Here is a 16,018-nt window from a genome sequence, read left to right on the forward strand (position 1 = left end):
AATTACAATATATGCAGGTTATATTACAAAATACCATAATCTGTGATCACAGGCATACCCCGCATTAACTTACGCAATGGGTCCAGAGCATGTATGTAAAGCGAAAATGTACTTAAAAGTTCACTTTAAGTGAACTACCTTTTCCACTTATCTGCACTACCTTTTTCTCCACTTATCGATGCATGTATTGTACTGCAATCGGCTTCCAGTGATGAAATTCCCAGGCTCTATTGTCTCTCCGCTTGCGCACAGCTTCGGTAGAGGTAGGGAGCCGGTATTGCTGTTCAGGACGTGCCTGTGTCCTACTCACAGGCGCATGCGCGAGCTGCCGTTTTCCAATTGGGCGAGGGGAGTCAGCGCGTCACCCTACGGCGGTCTGTAGGCTGAATAAGTGTCCGTACTTGCAAAGCGAGCGTACGGACACAGGGGAATGATACTTTTGAAAATATGTCCGTACTAGCGAGTGTCCGTACTAGCGAGTGTCCGTACTAGCGAGTGTCCGTACTAGCGAGTGTCCGTACTAGCGAGTGTCCGTACTAGCGAGTGTCCGTACTAGCGAGTGTCCGTACTAGCGAGTGTCCGTACTAGCGAGTGTCCGTACTAGCGAGTGTCCGTACTAGCGAGTGTCCGTACTAGCGAGTGTCCGTACTAGCGAGTGTCCGTAAAGTGAAGGTCCGTATAGCGGGGTATGCCTGTATACAGTTCTCATTAATGTGGCGTTCCACATTCTAGTAGCAGGATTTCTCCTGGAGAAGAGCAGATTTGATGTAAGTTGTAATACTTTTTATGCTACTGATGCAGCATTGGTGTATATCAATAACAATATATTGCGTGTTTTATAAAATGTTAAAAATTCACCAATGTTAACAATGTTGGAGAAACCAAACAGGCCCTTCAGACAAGAATGAATCACCAGAGATCCATGGTATAAGGCATGAATACTAGCGCTTGTGGAGGACAGCACTATTCCAAGCAAGCCACTCACTGTCATGTTTTCATTCTCAAGGGGAAGGTTTAAAATACACACAAGAGAATAACATAGGGATTTAAATATATTGAACTTTTGGACGTTGTAAACAATTGCTTAAATCAAGATACTAGATTCATGACATGTTATGGTATCATTTAATCCACTTCCTGCCACACATTTTAGAGCAGGCGTGAGCATAACAGCCTGACACCTCTGCTCTTTATCCACCTCTGACATAGCTACTGCTTTTATTTATTTTTCTCACCACCCCCCTTGAAGACTCCCTCCAGAGTTGATATCCACCCTTACGCGTCACATTAGGATATTTATGTTTCTTATAACTATACTGCCACAGTACACGTGAAAAAGAAGCCTGGGATGTTTTGAAAGCTCTCTATGTACACTATGAAGAACGCTAATGTTGGTCCACTCAAAGGTATCACAACCTACAGCAAATCTTCTACTTAATGTGGAATAGAAACCTGTTCCTAAACAGGATTTACTTACCTGGATTCAACTGGGAAAGGTTCATAGAGAAACTTCTTGTAAAAGTCTTTCTTAATGTCCTGAACCAAGATAACAGCTTTGCCTTGGTCATCAAACTGAGGCCTGCCAGCACGCCCCATCATCTGAAGCACATCTAATAGGAGGGGGAAAGTCAGCTAACAGTACTTCAACAAACGGAGTTAGAAATTACATTGTTAAAAATGTGTAAGAAACAAAGAACAGTTCAGAAATGTATGTCCACAGGCTGTTCAATAGTTCATCTATCTGCCTTTATGATGCAGTCTCTTGCAATAAATATTTAAAATCGAACTAGTGTAACTGAAAAGTGAAAGCAAAATATGTGGTTTAATGCCAAGTACATTTACAGGCATACCCCGCATTAACGTACGCAATAGGACCGGAGCATGTATGTAAAGCGAAAATGTACTTAAAGTGAAGCACTACCTTTTTTCCACTTATCGATGCATGTACTGTACTGCAATCGTCATATACGTGCATAACTGATGTAAATAACACATTTGAAACAGGCTCTATAGTCTCCCCGCTTGCGCATAGCTTCGGTACAGGTAGGGAGCTGGTATTGCTGTTCAGGACGTGCTGACAGGCGCATGCGCGAGCTGCCATTTGCCTATTGTGCGATAAGTCCTTACTCGCGAGTGTACGTAAAGTGAGTGTCCTTAAACCGGGGTATACCTGTAATATAAATATATATATATAGAAATCTGCAATTAATTAACATTGAACGTGTGTGTGTATGTGTGTGTATATATGTGTGTGTGTGTGTATATGTGTGTGTGTATGTAGATATATATATATCTATATATATTAATACATACACACACTGTAAATGGTCAATGTCCTACTTTTAACATATGATTATTTTGCATCATTACCTGTAATGGGATAATCCACATAGCGCCTTGTTTTCCCATCATAAAATTCAGTTCCTTTAACAATGACTAAATGTGCAGGAAAATTCACACCCCATGCTAAAGTACTGGTTGCAATAAGAGCCTAAAAAAAAAAAAAAGTTAATCTTTTAGTGCATATGCGATGACTACATCACACTATTCAATGCCATCAGCTAGAACAGGGATTATTCATATACAGTATTTACATTTTGTGAAAACACTTACTTGGATCTTGCAATTAACGAACAGCTCTTCAACGGTCTTTCGATCTCTTTCATGCAAGCCTGCGTGATGCATGCCAATTCCAAATGCAAGCGTCAGCTTTAGGTTAGAATCCCTTACTGTTCCAATAATGTCATTCATCTGCAGCAAAAAAATAAATATATGCTTTGATTTACAATAAAATATTACAAAAAAAAATTAGAAAATATATCTTAATATCTTCTACAACAGCTGTATTCGACCAAAAAGGCAGAAAAGAACATGGCTCCTCTCCTCACCTAGACGCTTTTTTTCCTGAAATTTTCTGAATATTAGTGGTATCCGCATACTGATTTTAATTGGTATTTCAACCACTGTAATCAATTGCAGGGTAAAATGTTTGCCAAAGAAAAATGGTAACCTTGCTAGAAAGTACAGAGGCACAACAGGAGGGAAGAGGTAGGGAGAGTGGCACGTACCCCTGCTCACCAAGGGGAATCCTACCCAGACAAGAGGGGAAAGCTAGACCAACCGTGGTTACATCACAGCAGGAGATACAAGAGCTGCCAACACAGAAAGTAGACTGCAGCCGTTCCAAGGACGAAAGTAGGGAGGCCAGACGTTTCAGCGCGGAGAATGAAGCCCAGCCATGATCTCTCAAGTTGCCCAGCAGAGAAAGAAAAGCAGGACTGAGGCATGGCAACAACTGAGACCCTAGGAAGGGAGTGAGCATGCTAATATTGCAGAGGGCGATGCATGTAATAATGAAGGTGTACCCGTGGACAAATATAGTGAGAGCGGGGCAGAGGGCTCTGTAATAGATAGCAGTATGGGTAAAAAAAAAAAATAGATAACCTTCTGTCAGGCATGACAAAACTGGTCGATGTATTTTCATGAAAAGGGAGTCGTAACACACATGACAGTTCTGATAGCCATGGTGGTACTGAGCCAGCACAGGTGCAATGGCAGGCTGCGAGAATAGTTGTCTCTTGGGGCCGTTCTATCACTAGTTTATTTTCTTAGCCATCACAGCAGGCTTCCAAGCTTACTGGGGTAATAAGGGCCATAGGTGTTGCAACAAAAACCATTGTGCCCACCATAGGACAAAACGTCTTAGTGCAGTGCCACATTGGAAATATGTTCCATAATGTGCCATCCCCTGGACAAAATGAAACAGAAAATGTGGAGTAAGGCGAATATAGACATCTTTCCTGTTACCAGCCCAAAGAGAAAGGATGATAATGACGCAGACAAAAAGAAGGACAAGGACAAAAAAAAAAAAGTATACTCGAAAACTATAATCAGTTGGTATTCTGTTTTTAATATATTTGGCCGGTGTAATAGGTGAACAATACCCAGAAAAATGTGCCTCTTTATAACTCAGTGCCCAGTGATCATCATAGTTAGAATATGATGTGCAGTACCGTCAAGCACTGGCAAGGAATCTTAACATGGGGCTGGGATGATAAGAGCACTGATTTATAGTCAATGCTTATGACTCCTTATAGACCCAGTTTAAGTTCGGGTCTCAAAAGGGGCCTAGTTTGCAGCCAAGTTGCACAGTAAGGAAAGGAACATTTATTGAAGTGAAACTTCTTTAGTGGCACCTATTCTCATGGGGCAAAACTGGAGCGAAGGAGACGAAAATGAAACGGAAGTGACGTAACTCCCCCTCCCCCCATCTGCTGTGGATTGCGGCGGCGGCTGAGTGCCGCCGGTGCCGGAGGAGAGGAGCTGTCAGCATGTGCCGCGCATGCGCGCACAGACGTTATCGTGCGCTCCTGGCTCCTGCTCCGGTAACGCGGGAAGCAGGGGGTTTGAGCGCGCTGCTTCCCACGCAGCACTGCCGGAGGGGGGGCTCTTAATCACGGTATCAGCCCCTCACATACAGCGGGCCCGGTGCGGCCGCGTTTCCGTGGGGGAGGGGGGAAGAAGAGGAGAGGAGGGGAGGAGAGACTCAGACAGAGCCGCAGCTCCGCCTGGGGTGGGGGGGGGAGTCAGGAGAGAGGGGGCAGGACACAGAAAGAGAGACACACACACACACATATACACACACACTGACTGACACACACACACTGACTCACACAAATACACACACACACTGACTCACACACATACACACACTGACTGACACATACACTGACTGACACACATACACACACACACTGACTGACACACACACACACACACACACACACACACACACTGACTGACACACATACACACACTGACACACACTGACACGCACGCACACTGACTGACACACATACACACGCACACTGACTGACACACATACGCACGCACACTGACTGACACACATACGCACACTGACCGACACAGAGAGACATTGACACAACACAGAGAGAGAGAGACATACACTGACACATACACACACACACACACACACATTGACTGACACATACACACACACACACACACATTGACTGACACACACACACACACACACACACACTGACTGACACACATGCACACACTGACTGACACACATGCACACACTGACTGATACACATGCACACAGTGACCGATACACATGCACACAGTGACCGATACACATACACACAGTGATCGACACACATACACACAGTGACCGACACACACACAAACAAACACACATACATACTCTCTGACTGACACACATACATACTCACTGACTGACACACATACACACACTGACTGACACATACACTGACTGACACGTGTGCCGAGCACGCGCGTTAAGTAAATTTCTGTGACAAAAGTCAAAGAAGTTTCACTTACTATGCGCGTGCACAGCACACACAGCTTTTTTTTTATAAAATGTTTTACTAGGAAGTAATACATTGAGTTACCTCTCGTTTTCAAGTATGTCCTGGGCATAGAGTTATGATGACAAATAATACATGGTTACAAATACATAGTTACATAAGTGAACAGGGTAAACATTATATACATGTAGCCATGCCATCTGTGGCTACTAGTCTGCTTCCTTCCTGGCAGTAAGCCCTGGTACAAGCAGGCCTTGCCAGTAGTTGATATGGGGGTTTCCCCCTCCGAGGAGCTGCACTTGAGTGACAGCGGGAGTCAGTGACATCCGGCCTGGGCATCACCAATCAGGGGACAGACCTGGTGCCCTCCTCCTGGCTGTACTTAAGGGCAGTACCGCCCCAAATTCGGTAGTGCCATTTCCCACTTAAGGAAGGCAAGTCACACAGTGGAGAGGCTGACTATTGGGCCTTCTCCAGTCCTCTTCCCACCGGGGGGAGAGTGAGTGTGGACCATACCTATGCTAGAGAGGCAGGGAAGAGCTAGGATGGCTGCGGGTGTCCTTGGCCTGTAGTGACAGTCCAGGGACCATCCTTCACTGGTAGCTGAGAGTTACTGCATCGGGCAGAAGCTTGTTTGTTACTGTGCTGTACAGAAGAGATAATAAACCGTTCCTGTTGTTATACCTCCTGCCTGGTGCGTGACCTTACTGGGGGAGAGGTAAAAGTTCTACCGTGGAAGATCACCTTCAGTTCCTGGAGCCTACGGCAGATGGAGGCACTGCACTGCTAAAGAGATATGATGGGTATGAACCCCAGAAGCCTAGTCCTGTATCCCCACTACCACCGCCGGACGACTCAGCCCTCCTGTTACCAGCAGATATCATGCACCACATGATCCGTAAGGGCCACATCTCCCACTGGGTGGGGGAAACACCATTACATACAAGACATGGCTGTATAAGAGCCGCTGCAAGTGGCAGGCAGGATGCAAATTTAGGTATGATAGTAGTCACAGCGGTGTCCAGCACCCAGATGTTTAATGAAAGACAGGGGTATTGTAAAACTGGGATTAAAGAGGGCACATAACCTAGATAATTTAAATAGAATAATACTTTGAATCAGTGTAACCAAGAAAAAAGTTGAAATACTGCATGTCCAAGTGGCCCATTATAAGTGGCAGGACTACTGAACAACTCAAGTTTAAAAGGAAGGAACTCTTACCATAATGGATCTTATCCTTCTTCTCTCCTCAGGTAAAAACCATCTCTAAATCCTCTCATTGAAGCCTTTGCTGTGTGTATTATAGTATATGCAAGTGATACAATGTTAGGTAAAAACCATATTTGAATGCTGTTTTCTGTCTACCCCTAATCAAATTAAGCGTTGACACCTAGGCAGGGAACACCCTTTGTAGAAAACCATCTGTTTGAATGTGCCTCAGATGTGCTAATTAAGCAGACAGAACAACACTGTCAGGTGACTTTTTAGGCCCATATAACCCCAGATAGAACAGCTAGTCTGCCTGCAGCCCACGTGGCCCATTATAAGTGGCAGGACTACTGAACAACTCAAGTTTAAAAGGAAGTTCAAAAGAAGTGAGGAAGTGGATACCCCCATCTGGCCCTGATTCCTGCATTTCAACTACGCTGGAAGGGAGGATATCATCTACTGTATACCAGACTGCATCATTAATGCTGTGATACTGCCTTTACCATTTATATTTGCTGTGACTTCACTTCTTCTCAAATTATGCACTTCTTTTTACTGGCCTCAGTATGTCTCTAACTCTATCCATATATCTCCATCTCTCCTTCCTTCATCACTTCTCTGTTCATATGAACTCCTTTCTTACCTGCGTCCTCTGACACCACACAGCTATATCCCCTGCACTAAAAAACACCCCTACAAATCATCCTCACACATCCTCTTTCTATCCATGCTTCTCCTCCTTGCTTCTGGGGATATCTCTCCGAATCCTGGTGCCTGCCCTATTCCTACATGCCCTATTCCTACATGCGCTCGTCCTCGCCTGCCAATTACCCATCCCCTGCCACCCTCCTTCCTCTCTCCCATTCTCCTGTGCCCTTTGGAATGCTCGCTCCCTCTCTAACAAGTTCCTTTCTGTACATGACTTTTTTCTCTCTCACTCTCTGCTCCTATTTGCTATAACTGAGACCTGGCTAACTCAGTCTGACTCTGCTCTGGAAGCTGCCCTCTCCTATGGTCGCCTTTCCTTCTCCCACACTCCGCGCACTGATGGCAGGGGTGGAGGCGTGGGGCTCCTGCTCTCCTCTCTCTGCCGTTACCGAACCATTCCTATTCCCTAATCTCTTGCTTTTCCCTCCTTTGAGGCTCACACTGTCCAGATTTTCTCTCCTCTCCCTGTCCATGTGGCGGTCATCTATCGCCCACCTACCTCTACTCATCCCCCTTCTGCCTTTCTCTCTCACTTTGAATCCTGGCTCTCTTTCTTCCTCTCCTCAGACTCCCCTGTTCTTCTCCTTGGAGACTTCAATTGCCACATTGATGACTCCTCTCTCGCTTGGGCTTCCCGCTTTCTTTCTCTAACCTCTTCTTTTGGCCTTCAACAGTGGACTGCAGCCAGCACCCACAAGGATGGCCACTACGTAGACCTAGTTTTCACTAAAAACTTCTCTCTCTCCGATTTCTCCATTTCCCCTTTTCCTCTCTCTGACCATCACCTCATTCTCTCTATCTCGCTTCTCTCCTTCTCCACCTCCATCTACCCCCCGGTTCTGCAGAAACCTGCGCTCTATTCACTTACCTGACTTTGAGTCCACTTTACGCTCCTCCCTCTCCTCTCTCAGCTCTGCTACAGACCCCGACAACCTGGTCAAGAACTACAACTCTGCCTTGTCCTCCTCTCTTGATCTACATGCCCCGCTTTCTCTCTGCCGCCCTCGCCCTTCTAACCCAAGACCCTGGCTAAATTCCCACACGCGCATGCTGCGTTCCTCTGAATGCCTCTGGAGGAAATCTCCTACTCTCGCAGACTTCCTTCACTACAAATTTATGCTATCCTGTTTCAACTCTGCCCTCTCGCAAGCTAAACAATCCTACTTTTCTTCACTAACCAACATGCGCAAGTCTAGCCCACGCCGACTGTTCTCTGTCTTTGATACTCTACTCAAACCACCCTCAGCTGCCTCTCCTTCCTCCATCTCCGCTCAGGACTTTGCTGACTATTTTAAGGAAAAGGTGGAATCCATACGGCAGAACATCCCCTCTGTTTCTCCCTCCCATCCTACACTTCTTCCTAACTCTCCTCCTACCTTCCTTGACTCTTTTTCCACTGTCTCAGAGGATGTGTCGCTGTTGATCGCCTCTTCTCCCTCTACTACTTGCCCTCTTGACCCCATTCCCTCCCATCTCCGAAAACCTCTTGCTCCTACAATAATCCCTACGCTCACACACATTTTTAACTCCTCCCTCTGCTCTGGAACCTTTCCATCCTCCTTCAAACATGCAACAGTCATACCATTACTCAAAAACAGCAAGCTTGACCCTACCTGTCTTTCTAACTATTTACCTGTCTCCCTCCTGCCTTTTGCCTCTAAACTCCTTGAACGTCTTGCATTCTCTCGCTTGCTCCATTTTCTAAACACCTATTCTCTCCTAGACCCTCTACAATCTGGCTTCCGCACTGCTCACTCCACGGAAACAGCCCTCACTAAAATAACTGACGACCTCCATGCTGCCAAAGACAGAGGTCATTACACTCTGCTCATATTACTCGACCTCTCTGCAGCATTTGACACCGTAGACCACTCTCTTCTCCTTCACATTCTCCATACTCTTGGTATTCGGAACAAAGCTCTATCCTGGATCTCATCCTACCTCTCCCATCGTACTTTCAGTGTCTCTTCTGTTAACACCTCCTCCTCCTCTATTGATCTCTCTGTGGGGGTACCCCAGGGCTCTGTCCTGGGACCTCTTCTCTTTTCTCTTTATACACTCTCTCTAGGTGACCTAATAACATCTTTTGGGTTTAATTATCCACCTCTATGCTGACGACACATAAACATACCTTTCAACACCTGACCTTACACCTACTGTACAAACCAAAGTTTCTGAATGTCTCTCTGCTATATCATCCTGGATGGCCCTCTGCTGCCTTAAACTCAACATGGCTAAAACAGAGCTCCTCATACTTCCTCCCAAACCTGGCCCTACTACCTCCTTCCACATTACTGTTGGAAATACAATCATTCACCCAGTAGCCCAAGCACGCTGCCTAGGGGTCACACTTGACTCCTTTCTCACATTCGCCCCTCACATTCAAAACATTTCTAAAACTTGTCGCTTTTTCCTCCGCAATATAACAAAGATACGCCCTTTCCTCTGTTGCTCAACTGCTAAAACTCTGACTCAGGCCCTCATTCTCTCCCGTCTTGATTACTGTAACCTCCTGCTATCCGGCCTTCCTGCCTCTCACCTGTCTCCCCTACAATCTATCCTAAACGCTGCTGCCAGAATCACTCTACTCTTTCCTAGATCTGTCTCAGCATCTCCCCTCCTGAAATCCCTCTCCTGGCTTCCGATCAAATCCCGCATCTCGCACTCCATTCTTCTCCTCACTTTTAAAGCTTTACACTCTTCTGCCCCTCCTTACATCTCGGCCCTAATTTCTCGTTATGCACAATCCAGACTCATGCGTTCTTTTCAAGGATGTCTTCTTTCTACTCCCTTTGTATCTAAAGCCCTCTCGCGCCTTAAACCTTTCTGATGGCCCTGCACCTCTGGAATGCCCTTCCCCTCAGTACCCGACTAGCACCCTCTCTATCCACCTTTAAGACCCACCTTAAGACACACTTGCTTAAAGAAGCATATGAATAGCACTGTGGATATTCTGAACACATGATACATAAAGCTTGGCCTCCTGCAGATGCACTTACCAGAACTCCCGCCTACTGTCTCTGTACGTTCTCCCTACCTACCAATTAGATTGTGAGCTCCTCGGAGCAGGGACTCCTCTTCCTTAATGTTACTTTTATGTCTGAAGCACGTATTCCCATGATGTTATTTATTTGATTACCACATGTATTACTACTGTGAAGCGCGATGTACATTAATGGCGCTATATAAATAAAGACATACAATACAATACTGCAAGTTTTTATTTATTTTTTAAAGGGTTTAGAAATCCTTTCAGGGGTACGCAGGGGGAGAGGAATTGAAAATTCGAATACTTATACCCACACAGTCGGTGAAAAGGAAGTTGCCCTAGGTAAAATGGAAGGCCCATTTCATACTCCACCAACAACAAACTTCATAATGTCACCACTAGGGCTTGTGCCTACAAAAGTGAGGGGGAAATGTTGCTTGATACATCATGTCTAATCCGCAATGGTGGAGGTCAGTAAATGATGATATAATTAAATAATTGTGCAGTTACATACAATATTGCCTCCACAAACAATGCCATAAAGAGCATAAAACAATGCGGTGAAGATATCCTTATGGTCAAGGGGCAGATAATGAGTCAGCGTTCAGATTACTACGAGTGCACACCAAACGTTGGGAGCATACTGGGCGTTTTTACATTTATAAATGCCTGTCAATGAGTTATACCATCTCTTGTGCATATTTTGAGCTTTAAGTTATTTTGTTCAGTGGGAAATTAGATCGAGACAAAAACATTTTTGGAACCCATTCAACCCGTATTGGGGCAGCAAAAGTACTGTAGCTGCCATGAATGGTCCACATAAAAAGTAAAAAAAGAATAGATAGATGGGGATAGTCAAGGTTCCAGGGATATATTGGAGTTGAGGTGAAACATACAAAAATAAGAAAAATCAAAACAAAGATAAACATACATTATATGTTGCCTCAACATCATAACAGGACATTACAGCAATACGATGTCTCTATTCTCTTCTTCAATGTCATCCCATCTAGATAATAACACACAACAGTCACTGCACGTACAATATGGATATTGGTCAATCTTCCATGTATTGGTCCAGTAGAAGAGCATTGAGCAGCCCATATGGGATTAACTTTGGTTGTGACGATATCAGAGTTTAGATGTAATGGAATAAGGGCACTAAGGAGGTAATTCTTTTATAAGCTGTATTGGCTTTTGAGGTCACAAATTCAAATGGACATCAGTATTCAGCTGAAAATGACTCAAACAGCTGCTTTGATGCATATAGAATTACACCGTAAGATGGAAAGACCTACTGCCAGAACATTATAGGTTCCCAACATGGTGGTGTCAACCAAGCATAATTCTTATAAATTTAGGTGAGAATGATCTGGTAACATTTCACCTATTTAGAAACATGAAAAGGGACTTAAGACAGCATAAAGTAATATAAAAGTTTGGTCTGACATAGTTCCAAGAAGGCAATGGAGGGAATCCAGGTCACAGAAAGGGTTTTTAAAGATTCAGGAAGTGAATAAATTGCACAATAACTAAATTAATGATTAAGAAATGGCATGCAAAGGAACATTGATAACAATTGCACAGACTTGTACTGAGATGATGGTGTTAATCTATTCAACATGGACATTTTTAATATGACCTTGGCCAGCAGCATGGAGAAAGCTTAAAGAAAAATGGTGGGTAAAATCTGTTAATCTGTTGGTGTATGAGTTAATGCTCTTGGAAAGGTCACCTGGGCCCGGTTCCAAAAAAAATTGATAATTGGGATATATATGAACTGAAAAAAGGCTGTGGCATCAATGGTGTGAGTCAAATAATTTCTGTGGGGTAAGGAAATATAACATGCTGATGGTTTTAACGATTGTGCTGGGCAAGTGCTTGGTTGCCTAGTTTAAGGCAAACAGACGAGTTATATTACAAACAAAGGGTGTGTGTCGAGCACGCGCATTTTAAGTGAAACTTCTTTGTCTTGTCACTGTTTTGTCACAGAAAGTGTATTTGTGATGGTGATGTTTTCAATGAAAAATCAAAACACAATTTCAGTGACAAAGCGCAAAGAAGTTTGACTTAGAACACACATGCTCGGCACACACCCGTTTTAGCTATTTGCACTTCTATATTTATAGAATTAACTGTGAATTCCTTTTGTGTGTCGGTCTGTGTCTCTGTGTGTGTGTTTGTTGCCCAATGCTACTGCTGTGAAGTCCTCTGCGCATGCGCGCCGAGCGCAGGAGGCCTCTGCGCATCCGCGTCATGTGCACCGAGTGGTGGAGGACTCTGCACATGCTCACCAAGCGGGAGGCCTCTGCGGCTGCACGCAGAGCACGGGAGGCCTATGCGCATGTGCGCCGAGCATGGGAGGCCTCTGCGCATGCGCGCCAAGCACGGGAGGCCTCTGCGCATGCACGACAAGTGCGGGAGGCCTCTGTGCATGCGCACAGAGCTGCCAACACTGACGTCGCCAACGGCCTCTTCTGCCAGAAGTGACATCACTTCCGACACCATGAAGGCGATTTACTCCAACAGAAATTTTCATTTGGTAGGTGCCAGCAAAGAAATTTCACTTAAAAAGCGAAGTACACTGCTCCCAGTAGCCATAACTCTACCTCTGCATGGACCACAGCCCCTTGTGTCACTAACTCTGCACCCCTCATTGACCCCACTTCCGTCATTGACGCTGCCTCTCAACTTCACAGACCACCCCCCCGGCAGTCACAAGATTCCCTGCACCAAAGTGGAGGATGGTCTCACACAAAAGTCAAATATTTGGGAGCCCCTTCACAGCTCTGAATCTGTCGGTGTAGTAACAAATGAGTGAATGCTCTTGGTAATCCACACGGTCCAGATCAAAATACAAAATTGATAATTCGTGGGATATACATGTACTTACTTGGCGGTGGCCAATTTTAAATCTATCAATATCGTGGGGAAATTTAACGTGAGGATGGTTTAAGGGTTGTACGGAGTAAGGGCTGGGTCGCCTATGTAATGAAAATTCCAGAAAGCCTGGTCTTTCAGTAAGTAGAATGGTGTGCAAACCTCACTATAAAATAAGACTTCTGATCAATCAATTGTGTCACTTTCAATATGTTCCAATGTTCCAGCAGAATTGAGTAATATTTAGTGGGCCATATAGCTTTTGCTCCAACTGTAAACTGAAGAGCACATGCTACTCAATAAAAAATTTTTTTTAAAGAACTGGAGAAACCTTTAAACATATAGTGTATACCTGCTGGATCCCTTAACCCTTTATTGTGACTTGGCCTAACCCCAGCAAACCTTTATGTCCAGTGCACAAAATACAGATTTCTATGTTATATACACATTACATAACATTTAGAAAGATGTTCTAATGAATACATGAACAAATATGGCCAAAAAAAGTTTTTGCCTTAAGAGTAAAATATTTGCAATTCCCAAATTGTCCTTGAGGAACTCCAAGTAATCGTAGTGCAACTACAGAGGATTATAGGACACTGGCTGAAAACCACTGAAAAATACCAACTCGAGATGAATTTAAACTTTATAACCAAAAGTCAATATTTGTAAATTTATCTATTGAGTCCATAAACTATGGTTTTAAAAATGGGTTTCTCCAAATATTATTCTTTATGCAAGAAGTCAAATTTACAGAAGATCCTTTCCTATGTAAAAGGAATGGAACAGTGTTAGCAAAATGGCAGTACAATATCTGTTATTACCTCTGATCTCCTAAAAGTAAACAAACTGTTACTCTTTATTTACAGAAAGATTTCGTTTTTATTCCATCGTCTTCATATTTCATTTAAATCTCTATTTTTGATGCTGCTAACTAGGCTTTCATGGCATTGCTTAACGCGAGTGGCTGTGCGCCAGTTTTTCTCTCTCCTTGACGTGAGTGTGGCCTCATTAGAACTGGAGGCGTACGCTGAATACGTTTTATAGGATATGATGATTTAACGACATTCTGTGTGATGACATTTCCATACGTAAATTGCCATACATATATTTCCTTTTTATACTGTGGTGACTGATGAGAAATAACATTTCAAAATTCTACATCTATGATAAATGTTAAGGCAACTTTGTTCACAGCTAATGATTAGTCAAAACATGAAACCAGGCCTGCATGGGTGATGACAAGTTAAATCTGTATCATTGAGTAAAACAGCATGGTGGACAGTGTTCCAGCATTAGTAATGTTTATCTTCCATAGCTTTAAAAAAAGCCACTATCTCTTTTTTGTACTACTTTGCTTTAGGCCCGTTCTATAGTGCCGGGCGCGCGTGGAAGTTTACTTTCTATAATGGCGCCGACAGGGGGAAAAAAGAAAAAAAGAAAGAAATCGCACCGCTGAAAATTTAAGTATAGAGTGTATATGTATGTATGTATGTATGTGAGTATGTATGTATGTATAACGTATTAAAAAAATTATTTCAGGTTCTATTTATTTTAAAACACACACACACACACACACACACACACACACACACACACACACGCGCGCACACGCGCGCGCGCGCACACACACACACGCGCGCACCCACATACGCGCACACACGAGCGCGCACAGTATATACACAAAACATGTGCGGCACGTGCACGCGCCTTCGCACAGGCACGCGCACGGCCGCACACACTATATAACAGCCCTTACATTGTGTAAACTCACTTCTCTTTACGATCCTCTGCATACATGTGCCTCTGGGTCAATATTTTATGATCATGTTCTAAACAAAATGTCAGCAAAATCAAATTTTGTTTATTTTAGCTGTAAATTAATATGCAATCTACTATCCTAAAGGGAAATATGTTTAAAAAGTAAAAACATATTGTAGTAATAGAAATAACATTTTTCATTGAAAGGTATTAATATATTCTGCCTCGTGACACGTTCTTTCATTAAGCTCCTCGTGAGGATTTATATTACACAACCCACCTGTATTTGTCATTGTATCAAACAAAAATTAGTGAAGTAAAGCTTATTTGTACCAATTAACAGAAATGATAAAAGTCATAATAGAAAAACCCATATTGAGCACTATACAGCTGTGCTGCTTCAGATTCGGTTATGTAAAGCTGCATGTGTGCATCTCACAGATAAATGGAAAGAGGTTTAGAAATAACCATCAGCATCACATAGCCTATTATTCATAATGCACCATTTTATTATAGGTTTTACATTTTAATTTGTTGATCATTCCCTGGCCTCAGACCTTTATTTTTTTTTTTATTCTCCATTATACAGGTAAGAACAAATAGTATTCCTAGTGCTAAGAATATATTCGGAGATATTCTTGCTATAACAAATTAGTGGTGAATATTTTTTCTTGTTCCACAGTCTTGTATTACTGTGGTGCCCTGCGGTGCAGTTACTCATGTCCTGCTAAGCAGAGTAATTTAGCCAAGAAAAAGGAAAGAACCCTTAGCAGGCGAGCAGGAGAATGTACTAATATACTGTGGAGCTAGCAGCAGGAAGCCCTGGTCACTTCTTGCTGACCTCCTCCTAACTTTCACATAAATCACTTCAGCAAACAAAACTATTTTACCTATCGGCACAAATCTTGGGGCTTACAATTCTCAAGATGAATTAGTTTTAGTATAACTCTTTTTCCTGTATATGATGCCCTTTTTGTGCTGCAAGATTGTAACCAATGTTTTGGGGGGGATTGAGTGTCTGTACAAAAACTGTATGAAGGCTAGCTTACTTAATTATAACACAAACATGCAGTTGTCGATCAACTCAGCTCTTGCAAGGTTTGGATGTGCAATTATG

The 16,018-nt window shown here is 43.4% G+C and overlaps 1 protein-coding gene across 2 annotated transcripts in view; it reads right to left on the reverse strand.

Annotated features, from left to right (window-relative positions):
* Positions 1–16,018, reverse strand: part of ASCC3 (activating signal cointegrator 1 complex subunit 3) — an 806,286-nt gene that overhangs the window by 166,090 nt on the left and 624,178 nt on the right. For both annotated transcript variants that reach the window (XM_075597525.1, XM_075597526.1), the window contains 3 exons: positions 2,614–2,751; positions 2,371–2,491; positions 1,478–1,610 (listed from right to left, as the gene is read on the reverse strand). In XM_075597525.1, coding sequence (XP_075453640.1) covers positions 1,478–1,610; positions 2,371–2,491; positions 2,614–2,751 — 392 coding nt within the window. The remainder of the gene's footprint in view (positions 1–1,477; positions 1,611–2,370; positions 2,492–2,613; positions 2,752–16,018) is intronic.

The sequence above is a fragment of the Ascaphus truei genome, chromosome 4, assembly GCF_040206685.1.
Source record: "Ascaphus truei isolate aAscTru1 chromosome 4, aAscTru1.hap1, whole genome shotgun sequence".
NCBI classification, from domain to species: Eukaryota; Metazoa; Chordata; class Amphibia; order Anura; family Ascaphidae; genus Ascaphus; species Ascaphus truei.